The following is a 20,431-nucleotide window of genomic DNA, read 5'->3' as shown; positions in this document are numbered from 1 at the left end:
GGCTATATAAATACATTTGATTTGATTTGATTAATAGACCTTTCAGTGAAATGCTGAATACAACAGGTGTAGTAGACCTTACAGTGAAATACTAACTTACAAGCCCTTAACCAACTATGCAGTTTTAAGAAAATACCTACAAAATGAAATGTAAAAAAAGTAAGAGATAAGAAAAACAAATAATTAAAGGCAGAGATATATAGCCTATCACTAACTAACAGATCTAGGATCAGATAATATAGATCAGAGATATGGAGCCTATCACTAACTAACAGATCTAGGATCAGATATTATAGATCAGAGATATGGAGCCTATCCCTAACTAACAGATCTAGGATCAGATAATATAGATCAGAGATATGGAGCATATCCCTAACTAACAGATCTAGGATCAGATAATATAGATCAGAGATATATAGCCTATCCCTAACTAGCAGTTCTAGGATCAGATATTATAGATCAGAGATATAAGGCCTATCCCTAACTAGCAGCTCTAGGATCATATATTATTTGAGCCCTCTAATGGTTCAGTGTGAATCTAGGGTTAGATTATCTGATCTTAGATCTGTGGTTAGGTAATAGCTACAGCTACTTTTATATGACGCTACAACTACAGCTCTACCTCTGTGCTCTACTGACACCTATAGGAAAACAGTGAAATTACACCAGAGAATACCTGAAAGACAATTAAGGTACTCTCTCAATTTAAGGGGCTTTATTGACATGGGAAACATATGTTTACATTGCCAAAGGAAGTGAAATGAACAGTAAACATTACACATTACACTCACAGAAGTTCCAAAAGAATAAACACATTTCAGATGTCATATTATGTCTATAAACAGTGTTGTAACGATGTGCAAATAGTTCAAGTACAAAATGGGAAAATAAATAAGCATAAATATGGGTTGTATTTACAATGGTGTTTGTTCTTCACTGGTTGCCCTTTTCTTGCGGCAACAGGTCACAAATAAATAAATCCAGAATCCACTGTGTTTATGACCATGTCGCATCAGTGTGTAGGAGGGCATGAGACAGATGTGTGTAATGTCGGGTTAGTTGGAATGGGTATTTGTATATTACCATTTTTTCCCATTTTGTATCACAAAGTATAATAGTTTTATATTATAGTCCAGTTGAGGGCGATAATGCGACTTTTTGGATGCCATCCGCAGGTTAAACCCCACCGAAGAAGAACTGCGCATCACCAGCGCAGATATTTCACCGGATGTATAAATGTGAAGCATCCGTTTGGGGTTTCCACGGTAGTGAGAGGAAGCCCAGTGTCCGGCAGTGGGAGAAGATGGAACGATATGGATTTTGGCCTACATTTTGCACATTTTCTCATCGATTAAACATTTGATCTCAATACCATGTTCAGTTCCAACAAACTAGAATATGTTACGAATGTTACCCTTTGTTCAAGTTTTAAAAAATAGTGTTGTTTAGAAGGAGTGCAAAGAGTAGGCGTTCCCTAACTGAAATATGCAAATATATGTGCTAGAACGCGCCAATAGAATCGCTCTAGCTCGGGCTTGGCTCTGCCCACAATGACTCATTTGTTCCTGTCTGAAACGACAGGCTTGTGGTCTATCTTGGTCTAGTTATAATGTCTGTGTCACTAGCGTGAGGTTCAACGTGCAAAGCGTCAGAAGAAAACAACAGCAGAAGCATGAAGGTAAGATAACTGCAAGATAACTATTAAATAAACATCTCTTAAACCCAATTAAAACGTACACATGAACGGCCTGTTTCAATGCAAAGTCACGGAATGCTGTAAATACATTGTCTTGGGATGCTTTTGAACAGAGTAGCCTGCAGAATGGTGAGCCCTTCGTGATTGCATGGCAGACACAGGTTCAAGTCAAGGAACATAGTCCATTTATTGCCATTAGTGCAAAAGGACAAATGTAGCTAACGAGAGGCTTAGGCCTTCGATCTTTGGCCTCTTGTTTTGTACAGTATTACATGATCTGGGTCAGTGTTGTAGTCTGTTACAGGGTCAGTCTGTTACAGGGTCAGTGTTGTAGTCTGTTACAGGGTCAGTGTTGTAGTCTGTTACAGGGTCAGTGTTGTAGTCTGTTACAGGGTCAGTCTGTTACAGGGTCAGTGTTGTAGTCTGTTACAGGGTCAGTGTTGTAGTCTGTTACAGGGTCAGTGTTGTAGTCTGTTACAGGGTCAGTCTGTTACAGGGTCAGTCTGTTACAGGGTCAGTGTTGTAGTCTGTTACAGGGTCAGTGTTGTAGTCTGTTACAAGGTCAGTCTGTTACAGGGTCAGTCTGCTACAGGGTCAGTGTTGTAGTCTGCTACAGGGTCAGTCTGTTACAAGGTCAGTCTGTTACAGGGTCAGTGTTGTAGTCTGTTACAGGGTCAGTCTGTTACAGGGTCAGTGTTGTAGTCTGCTACAGGGTCAGTGTTGTAGTCTGCTACAGGGTCAGTCTGTTACAAGGTCAGTCTGTTACAGGGTCAGTGTTGTAGTCTGTTACAGGGTCAGTCTGTTACAGGGTCAATGTCTGTTACAGGGTCAGTGTTGTAGTCTGTTACAGGGTCAGTCTGTTACAGGGTCAGTGTTGTAGTCTGTTACATGATCAGTGTTGTAGTCTGCTACAGGGTCAGTCTGCTACAGGGTCAGTCTGCTACAGGGTCAGTGTTGTAGTCTGTTACAGGGTCAGTGTTGTAGTCTGTTACAGGGTCAGTCTGTTACAGGGTCAGTGTTGTAGTCTGTTACAGGGTCAGTGTTGTAGTCTGTTATAGGGTCAGTCTGTTACAGGGTCAGTCTGCTACAGGGTCAGTGTTGTAGTCTGTTACATGGTCAGTGTTGTAGTCTGTTACAGGGTCAGTCTGTTACAAGGTCAGTGTTGTAGTCTGTTACAGGGTCAGTGTTGTAGTCTGCTACAGGGTCAGTCTGTTACAAGGTCAGTCTGTTACAGGGTCAGTGTTGTAGTCTGTTACAGGGTCAGTCTGTTACAGGGTCAGTCTGTTACAGGGTCAGTGTTGTAGTCTGTTACAGGGTCAGTGTTGTAGTCTGCTACAGGGTCAGTGTTGAAGTCTGTTACAGGGTCAGTGTTGTAGTCTGTTACAGGGTCAGTGTTGTAGTCTGTTACAGGGTCAGTGTTGTAGTCTGTTACAGGGTCAGTGTTGTAGTCTGTTACAGGGTCAGTGTTGTAGTCTGTTACAGGGTCAGTCTGTTACAGGGTCAGTCTGTTACAGGGTCAGTCTGTTACAGGGTCAGTGTTGTAGTCTGTTACAGGGTCAGTCTGCTACAGGGTCAGTGTTGTAGTCTGTTACAGGGTCAGTGTTGTAGTCTGCTACAGGGTCAGTCTGTTACAGTGTCAGTGTTGTAGTCTGTTACAGGGTCAATGTTGTAGTCTGTTACAGGGTCAGTGTTGTAGTCTGGTCAGTGTTGTAGTCTGTTACAGGGTCAGTGTTGTAGTCTGTTACAGGGTCAGTCTGTTACAGTGTCAGTGTTGTAGTCTGTTACAGGGTCAGTGTTGTAGTCTGTTACAGGGTCAGTGTTGTAGTCTGTTACAGGGTCAGTCTGTTACAGGGTCAGTGTTGTAGTCTGTTACAGGGTCAGTGTTGTAGTCTGGTCAGTGTTGTAGTCTGTTACAGGGTCAGTGTTGTAGTCTGTTACAGGGTCAGTCTGCTACAGGGTCAGTGTTGTAGTCTGTTACAGGGTCAGTGTTGTAGTCTGTTACAGGGTCAGTGTTGTAGTCTGCTACAGGGTCAGTCTGTTACAGTGTCAGTGTTGTAGTCTGTTACAGGGTCAGTCTGTTACAGGGTCAGTCTGTTACAGGGTCAGTGTTGTAGTCTGTTACAGGGTCAGTCTGTTACAGGGTCAGTGTTGTAGTCTGTTACAGGGTCAGTGTTGTAGTCTGTTACAGGGTCAGTCTGTTACAGGGTCAGTGTTGTAGTCTGCTACAGGGTCAGTGTTGTAGTCTGTTACAGGGTCAGTCTGTTACAGGGTCAGTGTTGTAGTGTATTACAGGGTCAGTGTTGTAGTCTGTTACAGGGTCAGTGTTGTAGTCTGTTACAGGGTCAGTCTGTTACAGGGTCAGTGTGTTACAGGGTCAGTCTGTTCCAGGGTCAGTGTTGTAGTCTGTTACAGGGTCAGTGTTGTAGTCAGTTACCAGGTCAGTCTGTTACAGGGTCAGTGTTGTAGTCTGTTACAGGGTCAGTGTTGTAGTCTGTTACAGGGTCAGTCTGTTACAGGGTCAGTGTTGTAGTCTGCTACAGGGTCAGTGTTGTAGTCTGCTACAGGGTCAGTGTTGTAGTCTGTTACAGGGTCAGTGTTGTAGTCTGTTACAGGGTCAGTGTTGTAGTCTGCTACAGGGTCAGTCTGTTACAGGGTCAGTGTTGTAGTCTGCTACAGGGTCAGTCTGTTACAGGGTCAGTGTTGTAGTCTGTTACAGGGTCAGTCTGTTACAGGGTCAGTGTTGTAGTCTGGTCAGTGTTGTAGTCTGCTACAGGGTCAGTGTTGTAGTCTGTTACAGGGTCAGTGTTGTAGTCAGTTACCGGGTCAGTCTGCTACAGGGTCAGTGTTGTAGTCTGCTACAGGGTCAGTGTTGTAGTCTGTTACAGGGTCAGTCTGTTACAGGGTCAGTGTTGTAGTCTGTTACAGGGTCAGTCTGTTACAGGGTCAGTGTTGTAGTCTGCTACAGGGTCAGTGTTGTAGTCTGTTACAGGGTCAGTGTTGTAGTCTGTTACAGGGTCAGTGTTGTAGTCTGCTACAGGGTCAGTCTGTTACAGGGTCAGTGTTGTAGTCTGCTACAGGGTCAGTGTTGTAGTCTGCTACAGGGTCAGTCTGTTACAGGGTCAGTGTTGTAGTCTGTTACAGGGTCAGTGTTGTAGTCTGTTACAGGGTCAGTCTGTTACAGGGTCAGTGTTGTAGTCTGGTCAGTGTTGTAGTCTGCTACAGGGTCAGTCTGTTACAGGGTCAGTGTTGTAGTCTGCTACAGGGTCAGTGTTGTAGTCTGTTACAGGGTCAGTGTTGTAGTCTGTTACAGGGTCAGTGTACCATGTAGCCTAGCCTCTGTAGGTCTATATATCAGATGGTTACAGGCTTTGGGCCTTATGTCTCTCCTCTTCCTACGTCTCTCCTCTTCCTCCGTCTCTCCTCTTCCTCCGTCTCTCCTCTTCCTCCGTCTCTCCTCTTCCTACGTCTCTCCTCTCTTACGTCTCTCCTCTCCCAGCCCCAACAGAAGTTGTTAAACTCAGTAGACCGCTGTGTAGACGAGGCCCTGGAAGGCATTGTCTCTAGCTCTGGATGTCTCTCTCTGCTGAGGGGCCACAGGGTGGTGGTCAGGGCTGATCTGGACGCCCTCAAGGGCCGGGTGGCCTTGCTGTCTGGAGGGGGGTCTGGACACGAGCCAGCACATGCAGGTAGGACACTCGTTTACCTGTATAGACACATTCAGACACCAACGTTGTAAATCCAGGGGAAGCCCTGACTGGGAACCTGAGTCCAGCGACTGTCAACCCAACCGTTCTTAATGAGGTCTCTAGGTGTTGGTTTGTATACACACAGTCCCTCTCTGCTGAGGGGCCACATGGTGGTGGTCAGGGCTGGCCTGGAGGTCCTCAGGGGACGAGTGGCCCTGCTCTCTAGAGGGGGGCCTGGGCACGAGCCAGCACAGACAAGTACTCTCTCTCTCTCTGTCTCTGATCTCCCCCCCCTCTCTCCTTGTCTGTCGATCCCTCCCCTTCTCCCTCTCTCTGCTTCCTCCTCCTCTCTCTCTGTCTATCTCTGACCCCTCCCCTTCTCCCTCTCTCTCCCCCTCTCTCTCCCCCGTCTCTCCCTCCCCTTCTCCCTCTATCTCTCTGTCTCTCTCTGATCCCCCACCCCTCTCCCTCCCCTTCTCCCTCTATCTCTCTGTCTCTCTCTGATCCCCCACCCCTCTCCCTCCCCTTCTCCCTCTATCTCTCTGTCTCTCTCTGATCCCCCACCCCTCTCCCTCCCCTTCTCCCTCTATCTCTCTGTCTCTCTCTGATCCCCCACCCCTCTCCCTCCCCTTCTCCCTCTCTCTCCCCCTCTCCCTCCCCTTCTCCCTCCCCTTCCCCCCCCCCCCCCCCCCCCCCCCCTCAGGGTACATAGGTAGCGGTATGCTATCAGCAGCGGTTGCAGGTGGTGTCTTTGCCTCCCCTCCCCCGGCCAGTGTTCTAGCGGCCATTTTGTGTCTACGTGACGCGGGGGTGTCGGGAGTTCTACTCATCGTTAAGAACTACACCGGAGACCGCCTCAACTTCGGCCTCGCTGCGGAACAGGCCCGTAACCGTGGCGTCGCAGTCGAAATGGTGGTTGTCGCCGACGACTGTGCTTTTGATCGACCCAGTAAGGCGGGGAGGAGGGGCCTGTGTGGGACGGTGTTCGTTCACAAGGTAATGGATAACAGATCAGTGTTTCATCTCCTTTTTGACCGTGTTATAAATGACAGAAGTATAGCGTTTTTATGTTTAGATATGTAGGATTTTAAACACCCCGACTTCAACTTTAACCCCGATCATCTAGGACTGTTTTGGTGTTAACACGTCCTGTGAAAGAAAGTCATTGATCTTTTTTCCTCTCGCTCAGCTTGCTGGGGCTCTGGCTGAAGAAGGTTGTCCATTGGACGAGATTGTCTCCAAGGTGACAGAGGCAGTGAAGGGCATTGGTGAGATCTACACACACCGACAACCGTTTCAGCCAGTCAGCTTTTCTCTTATCTGTATCTGTCAGTTTATACTCCTCTAGTATTCTCAGAGATTGTATGTTTCTACTGTAGGTACTCTGGGGGTCAGCTTGTCTCCCTGCAGTGTTCCAGGCTGTCTGCCTTCCTTTGACCTGCCTGCTGGAGAGATGGAGCTGGGACTGGGTGAGAGAGGGAGGGAGCGAGGGAGCTGGGACTAGGTGAGGGAGGGAGGGAGCTGGGACTGGGTGAGGGAGGGAGGGAGAGAGAGCTGGGACTAGGTTAGAGAGGGAGAGAGAGCTGGGACTAGGTGAGGGAGGGAGGGAGCTGGGAATGGGTGAGGGAGGGAGGGAGAGAGAGCTGGGACTAGGTTAGAGAGGGAGAGAGAGATGGGACTAGGTGAGGGATGGAGGGAGGGAGCTGGGACTGGGTGAGAGAGGGAGGGAGAGAGAGCTGGGACTAGGTTAGAGAGGGAGAGAGAGATGGGACTAGGTGAGGGATGGAGGGAGGGAGCTGGGACTGGGTGAGAGAGGGAGGGAGAGAGAGAGCTGGGACTGAGGGAGGGAGGAGGGAGGGAGGGAGAGAGAGAGAGCTGGGACTAGGTGAGGGAGGGAGGGAGAGAGAGAGAGAGCTGGGACTGGGTGAGGGAGGGAGGGAGCTGGGACTGGGTGTGGGAGGGAGGGAGGGAGAGAGCTGGGACTAGTTGAGGGAGGAAGGGAGATGGGAGGGAGGGAGAGAGAGGGCTGGGACTAGGTGAGGGAGGGAGAGAGAGAGCTTGGACTAGGTGAGGGAGGGAGGGAGAGAGAGAGAGAGAGAGCTGGGACTAGGTGAGGGAGGGAGGGAGCTGGGACTGGGTGAGAGAGGGAGGGAGGAAGGGAGGGAGAGAGAGCTGGGACTAGGTGAGGGAGGGAGGGAGCTGGGACTGGGTGAGGGAGGGAGGGAGAGCTGGGACTAGGTGAGAGAGGGACGGAGGGAGGGAGAGATGGGACTAGGTGAGAGAGGGGGAGAGAGGGAGGGAGAGGGAGATGGGACGGGTGAGGGAGAGGGAGAGGGAGAGAGAGAGCTGGGACTGGGTGAGAGAGGGAGGGAGAGAGGGAGCTGGGACTGGGTGAGAGAGAGAGGGAGCTGGGACTGGGTGGGGGGGAGGGAGGGAGGGAGCTGGGACTGGGTGGGGGGGAGGGAGGGAGGGAGCTGGGACTGGGGGAGGGAGGGAGCTGGGACTCGGTGAGAGCGAGAGGGAGTGAGGGAGGGAGAGATGGAGCTGGGACTGGGTGAGAGAGAGGAGGGGGCTGGGACTGGGTGAGAGAGGGAGGGAGAGATGGAGCTGGGACTGGGTGAGAGAGGGAAGGAGAGAGGGAGCTGGGACTGGGTGAGAGATGGAGGGAGAGAGGGAGCTGGGACTGGGAGAGAGGGAGCTGGGACTGGGTGAGGGAGGGAGAGAGAGAGGGAGCTGGGACTGGGTGAGAGAGGGAGGGAGAGAGAGAGGGAGCTGGGACTGGGTGAGAGAGGAAGGGAGCTGGGACTGGGTGAGAGAGGGAGCTGGGACTGGGTGAGAGAGGGAGGGAGAGAGAGGAAGCTGAGAGGGAGCTGGGACTGGGTGAGAGAGAGAGGGTGCAGGGACTGGGTGAGAGAGGGAGGGATGGAGCTGGGACTGGGTGAGAGAGGGAGGGAGCTGGGACTGGGTGAGAGAGGGAGGGAGGGAGCTGGGAGGGAGAGGGAGCTGGGACTGGGTGAGAGAGGGAGAGAGAGAGGGTGCAGGGACTGGGTGAGGGAGGGATGGAGCTGGGCCTGGGTGAGAGAGGGAGGGAGCTGGGACTGGGTGAGAGAGGGAGGGAGAGAGAGGGAGCTGGGACTGGGAGGGAGAGGGAGCTGGGACTGGGTGAGAGAGGGAGAGAGAGATGGAGCTGGGACTGGGTGAGAGAGGGATGGAGCTGGGACTGGGTGAGAGAGGGAGGGAGCTGGGACTGGGGGAGAGAGGGAGGGAGGGAGAGAGGGAGGGAGCTGGGACTAGGTGAGAGAGGGAGGGAGAGAGTTAGCTGGGACTAGGTGAGAGAGGAAGGGAGAGAGTTAGCTGGGACGAGGGAGGGAGAGAGGGAGCTGGGACTGGGTGAGTGGGGGGGAGCTGGGACTGGGTGAGTGGGGAGAGCTGGGACTGGGTGAGTGGTGGGAGCTGGAACTGGGTGAGTGGGGGGAGCTGGGACTGGGTGAGTGGGGGGAGCTGGGACCGGGTGAGAGAGGGAGGGAGGAAGAGGGAGCTGGGACTGGGAGGGAGAGGGAGCTGGGACTGGGTGAGAGAGGGAGAGAGAGAGGGTGCAGGGACTGGGTGAGAGAGGGAGGGATGGAGCTGGGACTGTGTGAGAGAGGGAGGGAGCTGGGACTGGGTGAGAGAGGGAGGGAGAGGGAGCTGGGACTGGGGGAGAGAGGGAGGGAGGGAGAGAGGGAGGGAGCTGGGACTAGGTGAGGGAGAGAGGGAGAGGGAGCTGGGACTAGGTGAGAGAGGGAGGGAGAGAGGGAGCTGGGACTGGGTGAGTGGGGGGAGCTGGGACTGGGTGAGTGGGGGGAGCTGGGACTGTGTGAGGGGGGAGCTGGGACTGGGTGAGGGGGGGAGCTGGGACTGGGTGAGGGGGGGGAGCTGGGACTGGGTGAGGGGGGGAGCTGGGACTGGGTGAGGGGGGAGCTGGGACTGGGTGAGGGGGGGGAGCTGGGACTGGGTGAGGGGGGGGAGCTGGGACTGGGTGAGGGGGGGGAGCTGGGACTGGGTGAGGGTGAGGGGGGGGGGGGGGGGGCTGGGACTGGGTGAGGGGGGGAGCTGGGACTGGGTGAGGGGGGGAGCTGGGACTGGGTGAGGGGGGGAGCTGGGACTGGGTAAATTCCATGTTTGGAATCGATAACTTCTATGGGGGGAGAAAGAGCAGTTAGTAATTTAGATCATGTTGTTTTTCTCCTCAGGTATCCATGGTGAGCCTGGCATTAAGAGGTCAAAGGTCAGTGTAATAGTTAGGTTACAGTGTAGGCAGTGTGTTGGCATTAAGAGGTCAAAGGTCAGTGTAATAGTCAGGTTACAGTGTAGGCAGTGTGTCCCAAATGGCACTCAATCTTGTTAAAAGTAGTGCACTGTTTTATTTACCCTCTATTCAACCTCTATTCAACCTTTATTCAACCTCTATTCAAACTCTATTCAACCTCTATTCAAACTCTATTCAACCTCTATTCAAACTCTATTCAACCTCTATTCAACCTCTATTCAACCTCTATTCAAACTCTATTCAACCTCTATTCAACCTCTATTCAACCTCTATTCAACCTCTATTCAACCTTTATTCAACCTCTATTCAAACTCTATTCAACCTCTATTCAACCTCTATTCAACCTTTATTCAACCTCTATTCAAACTCTATTCAACCTCTATTCAACCTCTATTCAACCTCTATTCAACCTCTATTCAACCTCTATTCAAACTCTATTCAACCTCTATTCAACCTCTATTCAACCTCTATTCAACCTTTATTCAACCTTTATTCAACCTCTATTCAACCTCTATTCAACCTCTATTCAACCTCTATTCAACCTTTATTCAACCTCTATTCAACCTCTATTCAACCTCTATTCAACCTCTATTCAACCTCTATTCAACCTCTATTCAACCTCTATTCAACCTTTATTCAACCTTTATTCAACCTCTATTCAACCTCTATTCAACCTCTATTCAACCTCTATTCAACCTTTATTCAACCTCTATTCAAACTCTATTCAACCTCTATTCAACCTCTATTCAACCTCTATTCAACCTCTATTCAACCTTTATTCAACCTCTATTCAACCTTTATTCAACCTCTATTCAACCTTTATTTACCCTTTATTCAACCTCTATTCAAACTCTATTCAACCTCTATTCAAACTCTATTCAACCTCTATTCAACCTCTATTCAACCTTTATTCAACCTTTTATTTAACCTTTATTCAACCTTATTTAACTAGGGCAACTCAGTTTAGAACGTATTCTTATTTACAATGACGGCCAAACCCGGGTGGCGCTGCCCTGTCGGTGTGCCGTATTTCATTGGGGCCTGAAACGTTGTTGGTTTGCCATGATGGATCTCTTTTAGGTGACCTCGGCGGATGAGGTGGTGAAGACCATGGTAGACCATATGACCAACCCTGCCAGCCAATCACATCTGTCTCTGAAGTCAGGTACAAGGACCACCGCATTTTAATCAGTGCAAAGTTCAACCGTGTCCCCCTCCTCCTTTAAACCGTGTCCCCCTCCTCCTTTAAACTGTGACCCCCTCCTCCTTTAAACCGTGACCCCCTCCTCCTTTAAACCGTGACCCCCTCCTCCTTTAAACCGTGTCCCCCTCCTCCTTTGAACTGTGTCCCCCTCCTCCTTTAAACCGTGTCCCCCTCCTCCTTTAATTAAACCGTGTCCCCCTCCTCCTTTAATTAAACTGTGTCCCCCTCCTCCTTTAAACCGTGCCCCCCTCCTCCTTTAATTAAACCGTGCCCCCCTCCTCCTTTAAACCGTGTCCCCCTCCTCCTTTAAACCGTGTCCCCCTCCTCCTTTAAACCGTGCCCCCCCTCCTCCTTTAAACCGTGCCCCCCTCCTCCTTTAAACCGTGACCCCCTCCTCCTTTAATTAAACCGTGTCCCCCTCCTCCTTTAAACCGTGTCCCCCTCCTCCTTTAAACCGTGTCCCCCTCCTCCTTTAAACCGTGCCCCCCCTCCTCCTTTAAACCGTGCCCCCCTCCTCCTTTAAACCGTGACCCCCTCCTCCTTTAAACCGTGCTCCCCCTCCTCCTTTAAACCGTGCTCCCCCTCCTCCTTTAAACCGTGACCCCCTCCTCCTTTAAACCGTGACCCCCTCCTCCTTTAAACCGTGCCCCCCCTCCTCCTTTAAACCGTGCCCCCCTCCTCCTTTTTAAACCGTGTCCCCCCCTTCCTTTTAACCATGCCCCCCCCTCCTCCTACCTCGTCCTCCTAACCGTGCCCCCTCCTCCTACCTCGTCCTCCTAACCGTGTCCCATCTCTCTCTCTCTGGTAAAGGTGACAGTGTGGTTCTGTGTGTCAACAACCTTGGAGCTCTGTCTTGTCTAGAGATATCTGTTGTTACTAGATCTGCTATACGCTACCTGGGTAAGACTCGTGGCTCATTGCCTAACTGTTATCGTAAATAATAACAATGTATAATATTGTATTTTATTGCTTTATGAAAAGCTAATTGTTGACCTCGTTATTCAGGTTACCTTGTTTACATTCTCTGTGGAATCTCTTTTTTTGTTTTTTGTTGCCATGGTTACAGAGGGTCGTGGGGTGCGGGTTGCCCGGGTGATGTCGGGGTCATTTATGACATCACTGGAGATGGCGGGAGTGTCTCTGTCAATGATGAGAGCAGACCAGGAGATACTCCGACTGTTTGGTGAGAACACACACACAGTCATCTTGTTACACTGGTGGGTTGAGAACACAGTCACCTGGTTGAGAACACAGTCACCTGGTTGAGAACACAGTCACATTGTCACACTGGTTGGTTGAGAACACAGTCACCTTGTCACACTGGTTGGTTGAGAACACAGTCACCTTGTCACACTGGTTGGTTGAGAACACAGTCACCTTGTCACACTGGTTGGTTGAGAACACAGTCACCTTGTCACACTGGTTGGTTGAGAACACAGTCACCTGGTTGAGAACACAGTCACATTGTCACACTGGTTGGTTGAGAACACAGTCACCTTGTCACACTGGTTGGTTGAGAACACAGTCACCTTGTCACACTGGTTGGTTGAGAACACAGTCACCTGGTGGAGAACACAGTCACCTGGTTGAGAACACAGTCACATTGTCACACTTGGTGGTTGAGAACACAGTCACCTGGTTGAGAACACAGTCACCTTGTCACACTGGTTGGTTGAGAACACAGTCACCTGGTTGAGAACACAGTCACCTTGTCACACTGGTGGGTTGAGAACACAGTCACCTTGTCACACTGGTGGGTTGAGAACACAGTCACCTTGTCACACTGGTTGGTTGAGAACACAGTCACTCCCGATTACACTCACACATACACACAAACCTATCACCATGTAACACTGGCTTGTCGTCTCCCTCCCTCCCCATCTCTCACTCTCTCCCTCCCCATCTCTCCCTCTCTCCCTCCCCATCTCTCCCTCTCTCCCTCCCCATCTCTCTCTCCCTCCCTCCCCATCTCTCTCTCCCTCCCTCCCCATCTCTCTCTCCCTCCCTCCCCATCTCTCTCTCCCTCCCTCCCCATCTCTCTCTCTCTCCCTCCCCATCTCTCTCTCTCTCCCTCCCCATCTCTCTCTCTCTCCCTCCCCATCTCTCTCTCTCTCCCTCCCCATCTCTCTCTCCCTCCCTCCCCATCTCTCTCTCCCTCCCTCCCCATCTCTCTCCCTCCCTCCCCATCTCTCTCTCTCCCTCCCCATCTCTCTCTCTCCCTCCCCATCTCTCTCTCTCCCTCCCCATCTCTCTCTCTCCCTCCCCATCTCTCTCTCTCCCTCCCCATCTCTTACTCCCTCCCTCCCCATCTCTTACTCCCTCCCTCCCCATCTCTTACTCCCTCCCTCCCCATCTCACTCTCTCCCTCCCCATCTCACTCTCTCCCTCCCCATCTCTTACTCTCTCCCTCCCCATCTCTCACTCCCTCCCTCCCTCCCCATCTCTCACTCCCTCCCTCCCTCCCCATCTCTCACTCTCTCCCTCCCCATCTCTCACTCCCTCCCTCCCTCCCCATCTCTCACTCCCTCCCTCCCCATCTCTCACTCTCTCCCTCCCCATCTCTCACTCTCTCCCTCCCCATCTCTCACTCTCTCCCTCCCCATCTCTTACTCTCTCCCTCCCCATCTCTCACTCCCTCCCTCCCCATCTCTCTCCCCCTCCCTCCCCATCTCTTACTCTCTCCCTCCCCATCTCTCACTCCCTCCCTCCCTCCCCATCTCTCACTCCCTCCCTCCCTCCCCATCTCTCACTCTCTCCCTCCCCATCTCTCACTCCCTCCCTCCCTCCCCATCTCTCACTCCCTCCCTCCCCATCTCTCACTCTCTCCCTCCCCATCTCTCACTCTCTCCCTCCCCATCTCTCACTCTCTCCCTCCCCATCTCTTACTCTCTCCCTCCCCATCTCTCACTCCCTCCCTCCCCATCTCTCTCCCCCTCCCTCCCCATCTCTCTCCCTCCCTCTCCATCTCTCTCTCTCCCTCCCCATCTCACTCTCTCCCTCCCCATCTCACTCTCTCCCTCCCCATCTCTTACTCTCTCCCTCCCTATCTCTTACTCTCTCACTCCCTCCCTCCCTCCCCATCTCTTACTCTCTCCCTCCCCATCTCTCACTCCCTCCCTCCCTCCCCATCTCTCACTCCCTCTCCATCTCTCACTCCCTCCCTCCCTCCCCATCTCTCACTCCCTCCCTCCCTCCCCATCTCTCACTCTCTCCCTCCCCATCTCTCACTCTCTCCCTCCCCATCTCTCACTCTCTCCCTCCCCATCTCTCACTCTCTCCCTCCCTCCCCATCTCTCACTCTCTCCCTCCCCATCTCTCACTCTCTCCCTCCCCATCTCTCACTCTCTCCCTCCCCATCTCTCACTCTCTCCCTCCCCATCTCTCTCTCCCTACCTCCCCATCTCTCTCTCCCTACCTCCCCATCTCTCCCTCCCTCCCCATCTCTCCCTCCATCTCACTCCCTCCCTGCCCATCTCTCCCTCCCTCCCCATCTCTCTCTCAGATGCCAAGACCACAGCCTCTGCCTGGCCCAACCTCAGTACTGTGTGTATCAGTGGGACGAGTTACATTCTGGACCCTCCAGCAAAAGACATGCAAGAGACCTCTCACACAGAAGGTACGGTTAGGACAACACTCACCTGACCTCTCACACAGAAGGTACGGTTAGGACAACACTCACCTGACCTCTCACACAGAAGGTACGGTTAGGACAACACACACCTGACCTCTCACACAGAAGGTACGGTTAGGACAACACTCACCTGACCTGACACCTCACACAGAATGTAGGTTTAGGACAACACTCACCTGACCTCGCACACAGAAGGTAGGTTTAGGACAACACTCACCTGACCTCTCACTCAGAAGGTAGGTTTAGGACAACACACACCTGACCTCTCACACAGAAGGTAGGTTTAGGACAACACTCACCTGACCTCTCACACAGAAGGTAGGTTTAGGACAACACACACCTGACCTCTCACACAGAAGGTACGGTTAGGACAACACACACCTGACCTCTCACACAGAAGGTAGGTTTAGGACAACACACACCTGACCTCGCACACAGAAGGTACGCTTAGCACAACACTCACCTGACACCTCACACAGAAGGTAGGTTTAGCTCAGTGGGTCAACAGTCTTGAGGCCATGCAGGATACCTGGGTCTAGCTCAGTGGGTCAACAGTCTTGATGCCCTGCAGGATACCTGGGTTTAGCTCAGTGGGTCAACAGTCTTGATGCCCTGCAGGATACCTGGGTCTAGCTCAGTGGGTCAACAGTCTTGATGCCCTGCAGGATACCTGGGTCTAGCTCAGTGGGTCAACAGTCTTGAGGTCATGCAGGATACCTGGGTCTAGCTCAGTGGGTCAACAGTCTTGAGGTCATGCAGGATACCTGGGTCTAGCTCAGTGGGTCAACAGTCTTGAGGCCCTGCAGGATACCTGGGTCTAGCTCAGTGGGTCAACAGTCTTGATGCCCTGCAGGATACCTGGGTCTAGCTCAGTGGTTCAACAGTCTTTAGGCCCTGCAGGATTCCTGGGTCTAGCTCAGTGGGTCAACAGTCTTGAGGTCCTGCAGAATACCTGGGTCTAGCTCAGTGGGTCAACAGTCTTGAGGTCCTGCAGGATACCTGGGTCTAGCTCAGTGGGTCAACAGTCTTGATGCCCTGCAGGATACCTGGGTCTAGCTCACTTGGGCAACAGTCTTGAGGCCCTGCAGGATACCTGGGTCTAGCTCAGTGGGTCAACAGTCTTGATGCCCGCAGGATACCTGGATCTAGCTCAGTGGGTCAACAGTCTTGAGGTCCTGCAGGATACCTGGGTCTAGCTCAGCGGGTCAACAGTCTTGAGGTCCTGCAGGATACCTGGGTCTAGCTCAGTGGGTCAACAGTCTTGATGCCCTGCAGGATACCTGGGTCTAGCTCAGTTGGGCAACAGTCTTGAGGCCCTGCAGGATACCTGGGTCTAGCTCAGTGGGTCAACAGTCTTGATGCCCGCAGGATACCTGGATCTAGCTCAGTGGGTCAACAGTCTTGAGGTCCTGCAGGATACCTGGGTCTAGCTCAGCGGGCCAACAGTCTTGAGGCCCGCAGGATACCTGGATCTAGCTCAGTGGGTCAACAGTCTTGAGGTCCTGCAGGATACCTGGGTCTAGCTCAGCGGGCCAACAGTCTTGAGGCCCTGCAGGATACCTGGGTCTAGCTCAGCGGGCCAACAGACTTGAGGCCCTGCAGGATACCTGGGTCTAGCTCAGTGGGTCAACAGTCTTGATGCCCTGCAGGATACCTGGGTCTAGCTCAGTGGGTCAACAGTCTTGAGGCCATGGAGGATACCTGGGTCTAGCTCAGTGGGTCAATAGTCTTGAGGCCATGGAGGATACCTGGGTCTAGCTCAGTGGGTCAACATTCTTGATGCCCTGCAGGCTACCTGGGTCTAGCTCAGTGGTTCAACAGTCTTTAGGCCCTGCAGGATACCTGGGTCTAGCTCAGTGGGTCAACAGTCTTGATGCCCTGCAGGATACCTGGGTCTAGCTCAGTTGGGCAACAGTCTTGAGGCCCTGCAAGATACCTGGGTCTAGCTCAGTGGGTCAACAGTCTTGAGGCCCTGCAGGATACCTGGGTCTAGCTCAGTGGGTCAACATTCTTGAGGTCCTGCAGGATACCTGGGTCTAGCTCAGTGGGTCAACAGTCTTGATGTCCTGCAGGATACCTGGGTCTAGCTCAGTGGGTCAACAGTCTTGATGCCCTGCAGGATACCTGGGTCTAGCTCAGTGGGTCAACAGCCTTGAGGCCCTGCAGGATACCTGGGTCTAGCTCAGTGGGTCAACAGTCTTGAGGCCCTGCAGGATACCTGGGTCTAGCTCAGTGGGTCAACAGTCTTGAGGCCCTGAAGGATTCCTGGGTCTAGCTCAGTGGGTCAACAGTCTTGATGCCCTGCAGGATACCTGGGTCTAGCTCAGTGGGTCAACAGTCTTGATGCCCTGCAGGATACCTGGGTCTAGCTCAGTGGGTCAACAGTCTTGATGCCTTGCAGGATACCTGGATCTAGCTCAGTAGGCCAACAGTCTTGAGGCCATGCAGGATACCTGGGTCTAGCTCAGTGGGTCAACAGTCTTGAGGCCCTGCAGGATACCTGGGTCTAGCTCAGTGGGTCAACAGTCTTGAGGCCCTGCAGGATACCTGGGTCTAGCTCAGTGGGTCAACAGTCTTGAGTCCATGGAGGATACCTGGGTCTAGCTCAGTGGGCCAACAGTCTTCATGCCCTGCAGGATACCTGAGTTTAGCTCAGTGGGTCAACAGTCTTGAGGCCCTGCAGGATACCTGGGTCTAGCTCAGTGGGTCAACAGTCTTGAGGCCCTGCAGGATACCTGGGTCTAGCTCAGTGGGTCAACAGTCTTGAGGCCCTGCAGGATACCTGGGTCTAGCTCAGTGGGTCAACAGTCTTGAGGCCCTGCAGGATACCTGGGTCTAGCTCAGTTGGTCAACAGTCTTGATGCCCTGCATGATACCTGGGTCTAGCTCAGTGGGTCAACATTCTTGATGCCCTGCAGGATACCTGGTTCTAGCTCAGTGGGCCAACAGTGTTGATGCCTTGCAGGATACCTGGGTCTAGCTCAGTGGGTCAACAGTCTTGAGTCCATGGAGGATACCTGGGTCTAGCTCAGTGGGCCAACAGTCTTGATGCCCTGCAGGATACCTGGGTCTAGCTCAGTGGGCCAACAGTCTTGATGCCCTGCAGGATACCTGGGTTTAGCTCAGTGGGTCAACAGTCTTGAGGCCCTGCAGGATACCTGGGTCTAGCTCAGTGGGTCAACAGTCTTGAGGTCATGCAGGATACCTGGGTCTAGCTCAGTGGGCCAACAGTCTTGAGGCCCTGCAGGATACCTGGGTCTAGCTCAGTGGGTCAACAGTCTTGAGGTCATGCAGGATACCTGGGTCTAGCTCAGTGGGTCAACAGTCTTGAGGTCATGCAGGATACCTGGGTCTAGCTCAGTGGGTCAACAGTCTTGATGCCCTGCAGGATACCTGGGTCTAGCTCAGTGGGCCAACAGTCTTGAGGCCCTGCAGGATACCTGGGTCTAGCTCAGTGGGTCAACAGTCTTGATGCCCTGCAGGATACCTGGGTCTAGCTCAGTGGGTCAACAGTCTTGAGGTCATGCAGGATACCTGGGTCTAGCTCAGTGGGTCAACAGTCTTGAGGTCATGCAGGATACCTGGGTCTAGCTCAGTGGGTCAACAGTCTTGATGCCCTGCAGGATACCTGGGTCTAGCTCAGTGGGCCAACAGTCTTGAGGCCCTGCAGGATACCTGGGTCTAGCTCAGTGGGTCAACAGTCTTGATGCCCTGCAGGATACCTGGGTCTAGCTCAGTGGGTCAACAGTCTTGATGCCCTGCAGGATACCTGGGTCTAGCTCAGTGGGTCAACAGTCTTGATGCCCTGCAGGATACCTGGGTCTAGCTCAGTGGGCCAACAGTCTTGATGCCCTGCAGGATACCTGGGTCTAGGTCAGTGGGCCAACAGTCTTGAGGCCCTGCAGGATACCTGGGTCTAGCTCAGTGGGTCAACAGTCTTGAGGTCATGCAGGATACCTGGGTCTAGCTCAGTGGGTCAACAGTCTTGAGGTCATGCAGGATACCTGGGTCTAGCTCAGTGGGTCAACAGTCTTGATGCCCTGCAGGATACCTGGGTCTAGCTCAGTGGGCCAATAGTCTTGAGGCCCTGCAGGATACCTGGGTCTAGCTCAGTGGGTCAACAGTCTTGATGCCCTGCAGGATACCTGGGTCTAGCTCAGTGGGTCAACAGTCTTGATGCCCTGCAGGATACCTGGGTCTAGCTCAGTGGGTCAACAGTCTTGATGCCCTGCAGGATACCTGGGTCTAGCTCAGTGGGTCAACAGTCTTGATGCCCTGCAGGATACCTGGGATCCAATCCAGTCGTATTGTTCCCTCACTTTTTTTTTTAAACATCATCTTTGATCTTTTGAATACACACACACACACAGACACACACAGACACACACACACACACACTCACACACACAGACACACAGACACACACACACACACACACCCACACACACAGACACAGACACACACACACACAGACACACACACAGACACACACACAGACACACACACACACAGACACACACACACACACACACACACAGAGACACACACAGACACACACACACACAGCTGTAAATGAATATCTTTGTGTGTGTCAGGTCCTCTCAGTGATGTGATGCGGAAGGCTCTAGAAGCGGTGTGCTCTTCCCTTCTTCAACGCCAAGAGGAACTAAACTCACTGGACAGGGCATCCGGGGACGGAGATTGCGGGAACACTCATGCCCAAGCTGCCAAAGGTGAAGACCTTAATTGCATACTTGTAGATACACTATGCAACATTTTGTGAACAGTATTCATTTTAGTTTATTTTTTACAGGGACAGTGCACATTAATCAACGTTTCAGTAAAAGTGCCTGTTTTAGCCAGCTGGTTAATTTTCAACCTCAGTCCCTGGGCAGGTTATTAAAAACAATTACAATACAGACAATCATTGATCAGTGAGCACACGCAGAGCAACATAGAACGAGCAAGACGTAGCATACAGACAGAGCAACATAGGACAAGCAAGACATAGCAACATAGGACAAGCAAGACATAGCATACAGACAGAGCAACATAGGACAAGCAAGACATAGCAACATAGGACAAGCAAGACATAGCAACATAGGACAAGCAAGACATAGCATACAGACAGAGCAACATAGGACAAGCAAGACATAGCAACATAGGACAAGCAAGACGTAGCATACAGACAGAGCAACATAGGACAAGCAAGACGTAGCATACAGACAGAGCAACATAGGACAAGCAAGACGTAGCATACAGACAGAGCAACATAGGACAAGCAAGACATAGCATACAGACAGAGCAGCATAGGACAAGTAAGACGTAGCATACAGACAGAGCAACATAGAACAAGCCAGACGTAGCATACAGACAGAGCAACATAGAACAAGCAAGACGTAGCATACAGACAGAGCAACATAGAACAAGCAAGACGTAGCATACAGACAGAACAACATAGAACAAGCAAGACGTAGCATACAGACAGAGCAACATAGGACAAGCAAGACGTAGCATACAGACAGAGCAACATAGAACAAGCAAGACGTAGCATACAGACAGAACAACATAGAACAAGCAAGACGTAGCATACAGACAGAACAACATAGGACAAGCAAGACGTAGCATACAGACAGAGCAACATAGGACAAGCAAGACGTAGCATACAGACAGAGCAACATAGGACAAGCAAGACGTAGCATACAGACAGAGCAACATAGAACAAAAAGCAGCAAGACAAAATTCATAAAAGTAACAAAGTGTTTCCACACCTCACAAGCTACAGACAACAGACAACGTGGAAAGCGGCAACACACAGCTAGGGACCATGTTATCTAGAGACCATGTTCACAAATCTGATTGGCATTTAGCCAGGTCTTCATGTTTTTTGTGAAAGTGTGATGTG

The 20,431-nt window shown here is 51.8% G+C and overlaps 1 protein-coding gene across 1 annotated transcript in view; it reads left to right on the top strand.

The window, feature by feature from the left end:
- Positions 1 to 1,288: 1,288 nt before the first annotated feature.
- tkfc (triokinase/FMN cyclase) overlaps positions 1,289 to 20,431 on the top strand; it is a 29,923-nt gene continuing 10,780 nt past the window's right edge. The window contains exons 1-11 of the mRNA XM_036958336.1: positions 1,289 to 1,678; positions 5,193 to 5,382; positions 6,086 to 6,378; positions 6,572 to 6,650; positions 6,762 to 6,851; positions 9,615 to 9,649; positions 10,772 to 10,856; positions 11,706 to 11,795; positions 11,962 to 12,078; positions 14,398 to 14,511; positions 19,122 to 19,259. Of these exons, the coding sequence (XP_036814231.1) occupies positions 1,673 to 1,678; positions 5,193 to 5,382; positions 6,086 to 6,378; positions 6,572 to 6,650; positions 6,762 to 6,851; positions 9,615 to 9,649; positions 10,772 to 10,856; positions 11,706 to 11,795; positions 11,962 to 12,078; positions 14,398 to 14,511; positions 19,122 to 19,259 (1,237 nt within the window). The 5' untranslated portion in view covers positions 1,289 to 1,672. The remainder of the gene's footprint in view (positions 1,679 to 5,192; positions 5,383 to 6,085; positions 6,379 to 6,571; positions 6,651 to 6,761; positions 6,852 to 9,614; positions 9,650 to 10,771; positions 10,857 to 11,705; positions 11,796 to 11,961; positions 12,079 to 14,397; positions 14,512 to 19,121; positions 19,260 to 20,431) is intronic.

Source organism: Oncorhynchus mykiss, chromosome 21 (genome assembly GCF_013265735.2).
Source record: "Oncorhynchus mykiss isolate Arlee chromosome 21, USDA_OmykA_1.1, whole genome shotgun sequence".
NCBI classification, from domain to species: Eukaryota; Metazoa; Chordata; class Actinopteri; order Salmoniformes; family Salmonidae; genus Oncorhynchus; species Oncorhynchus mykiss.
This window is presented reverse-complemented; position numbering and strand designations above follow the sequence as displayed.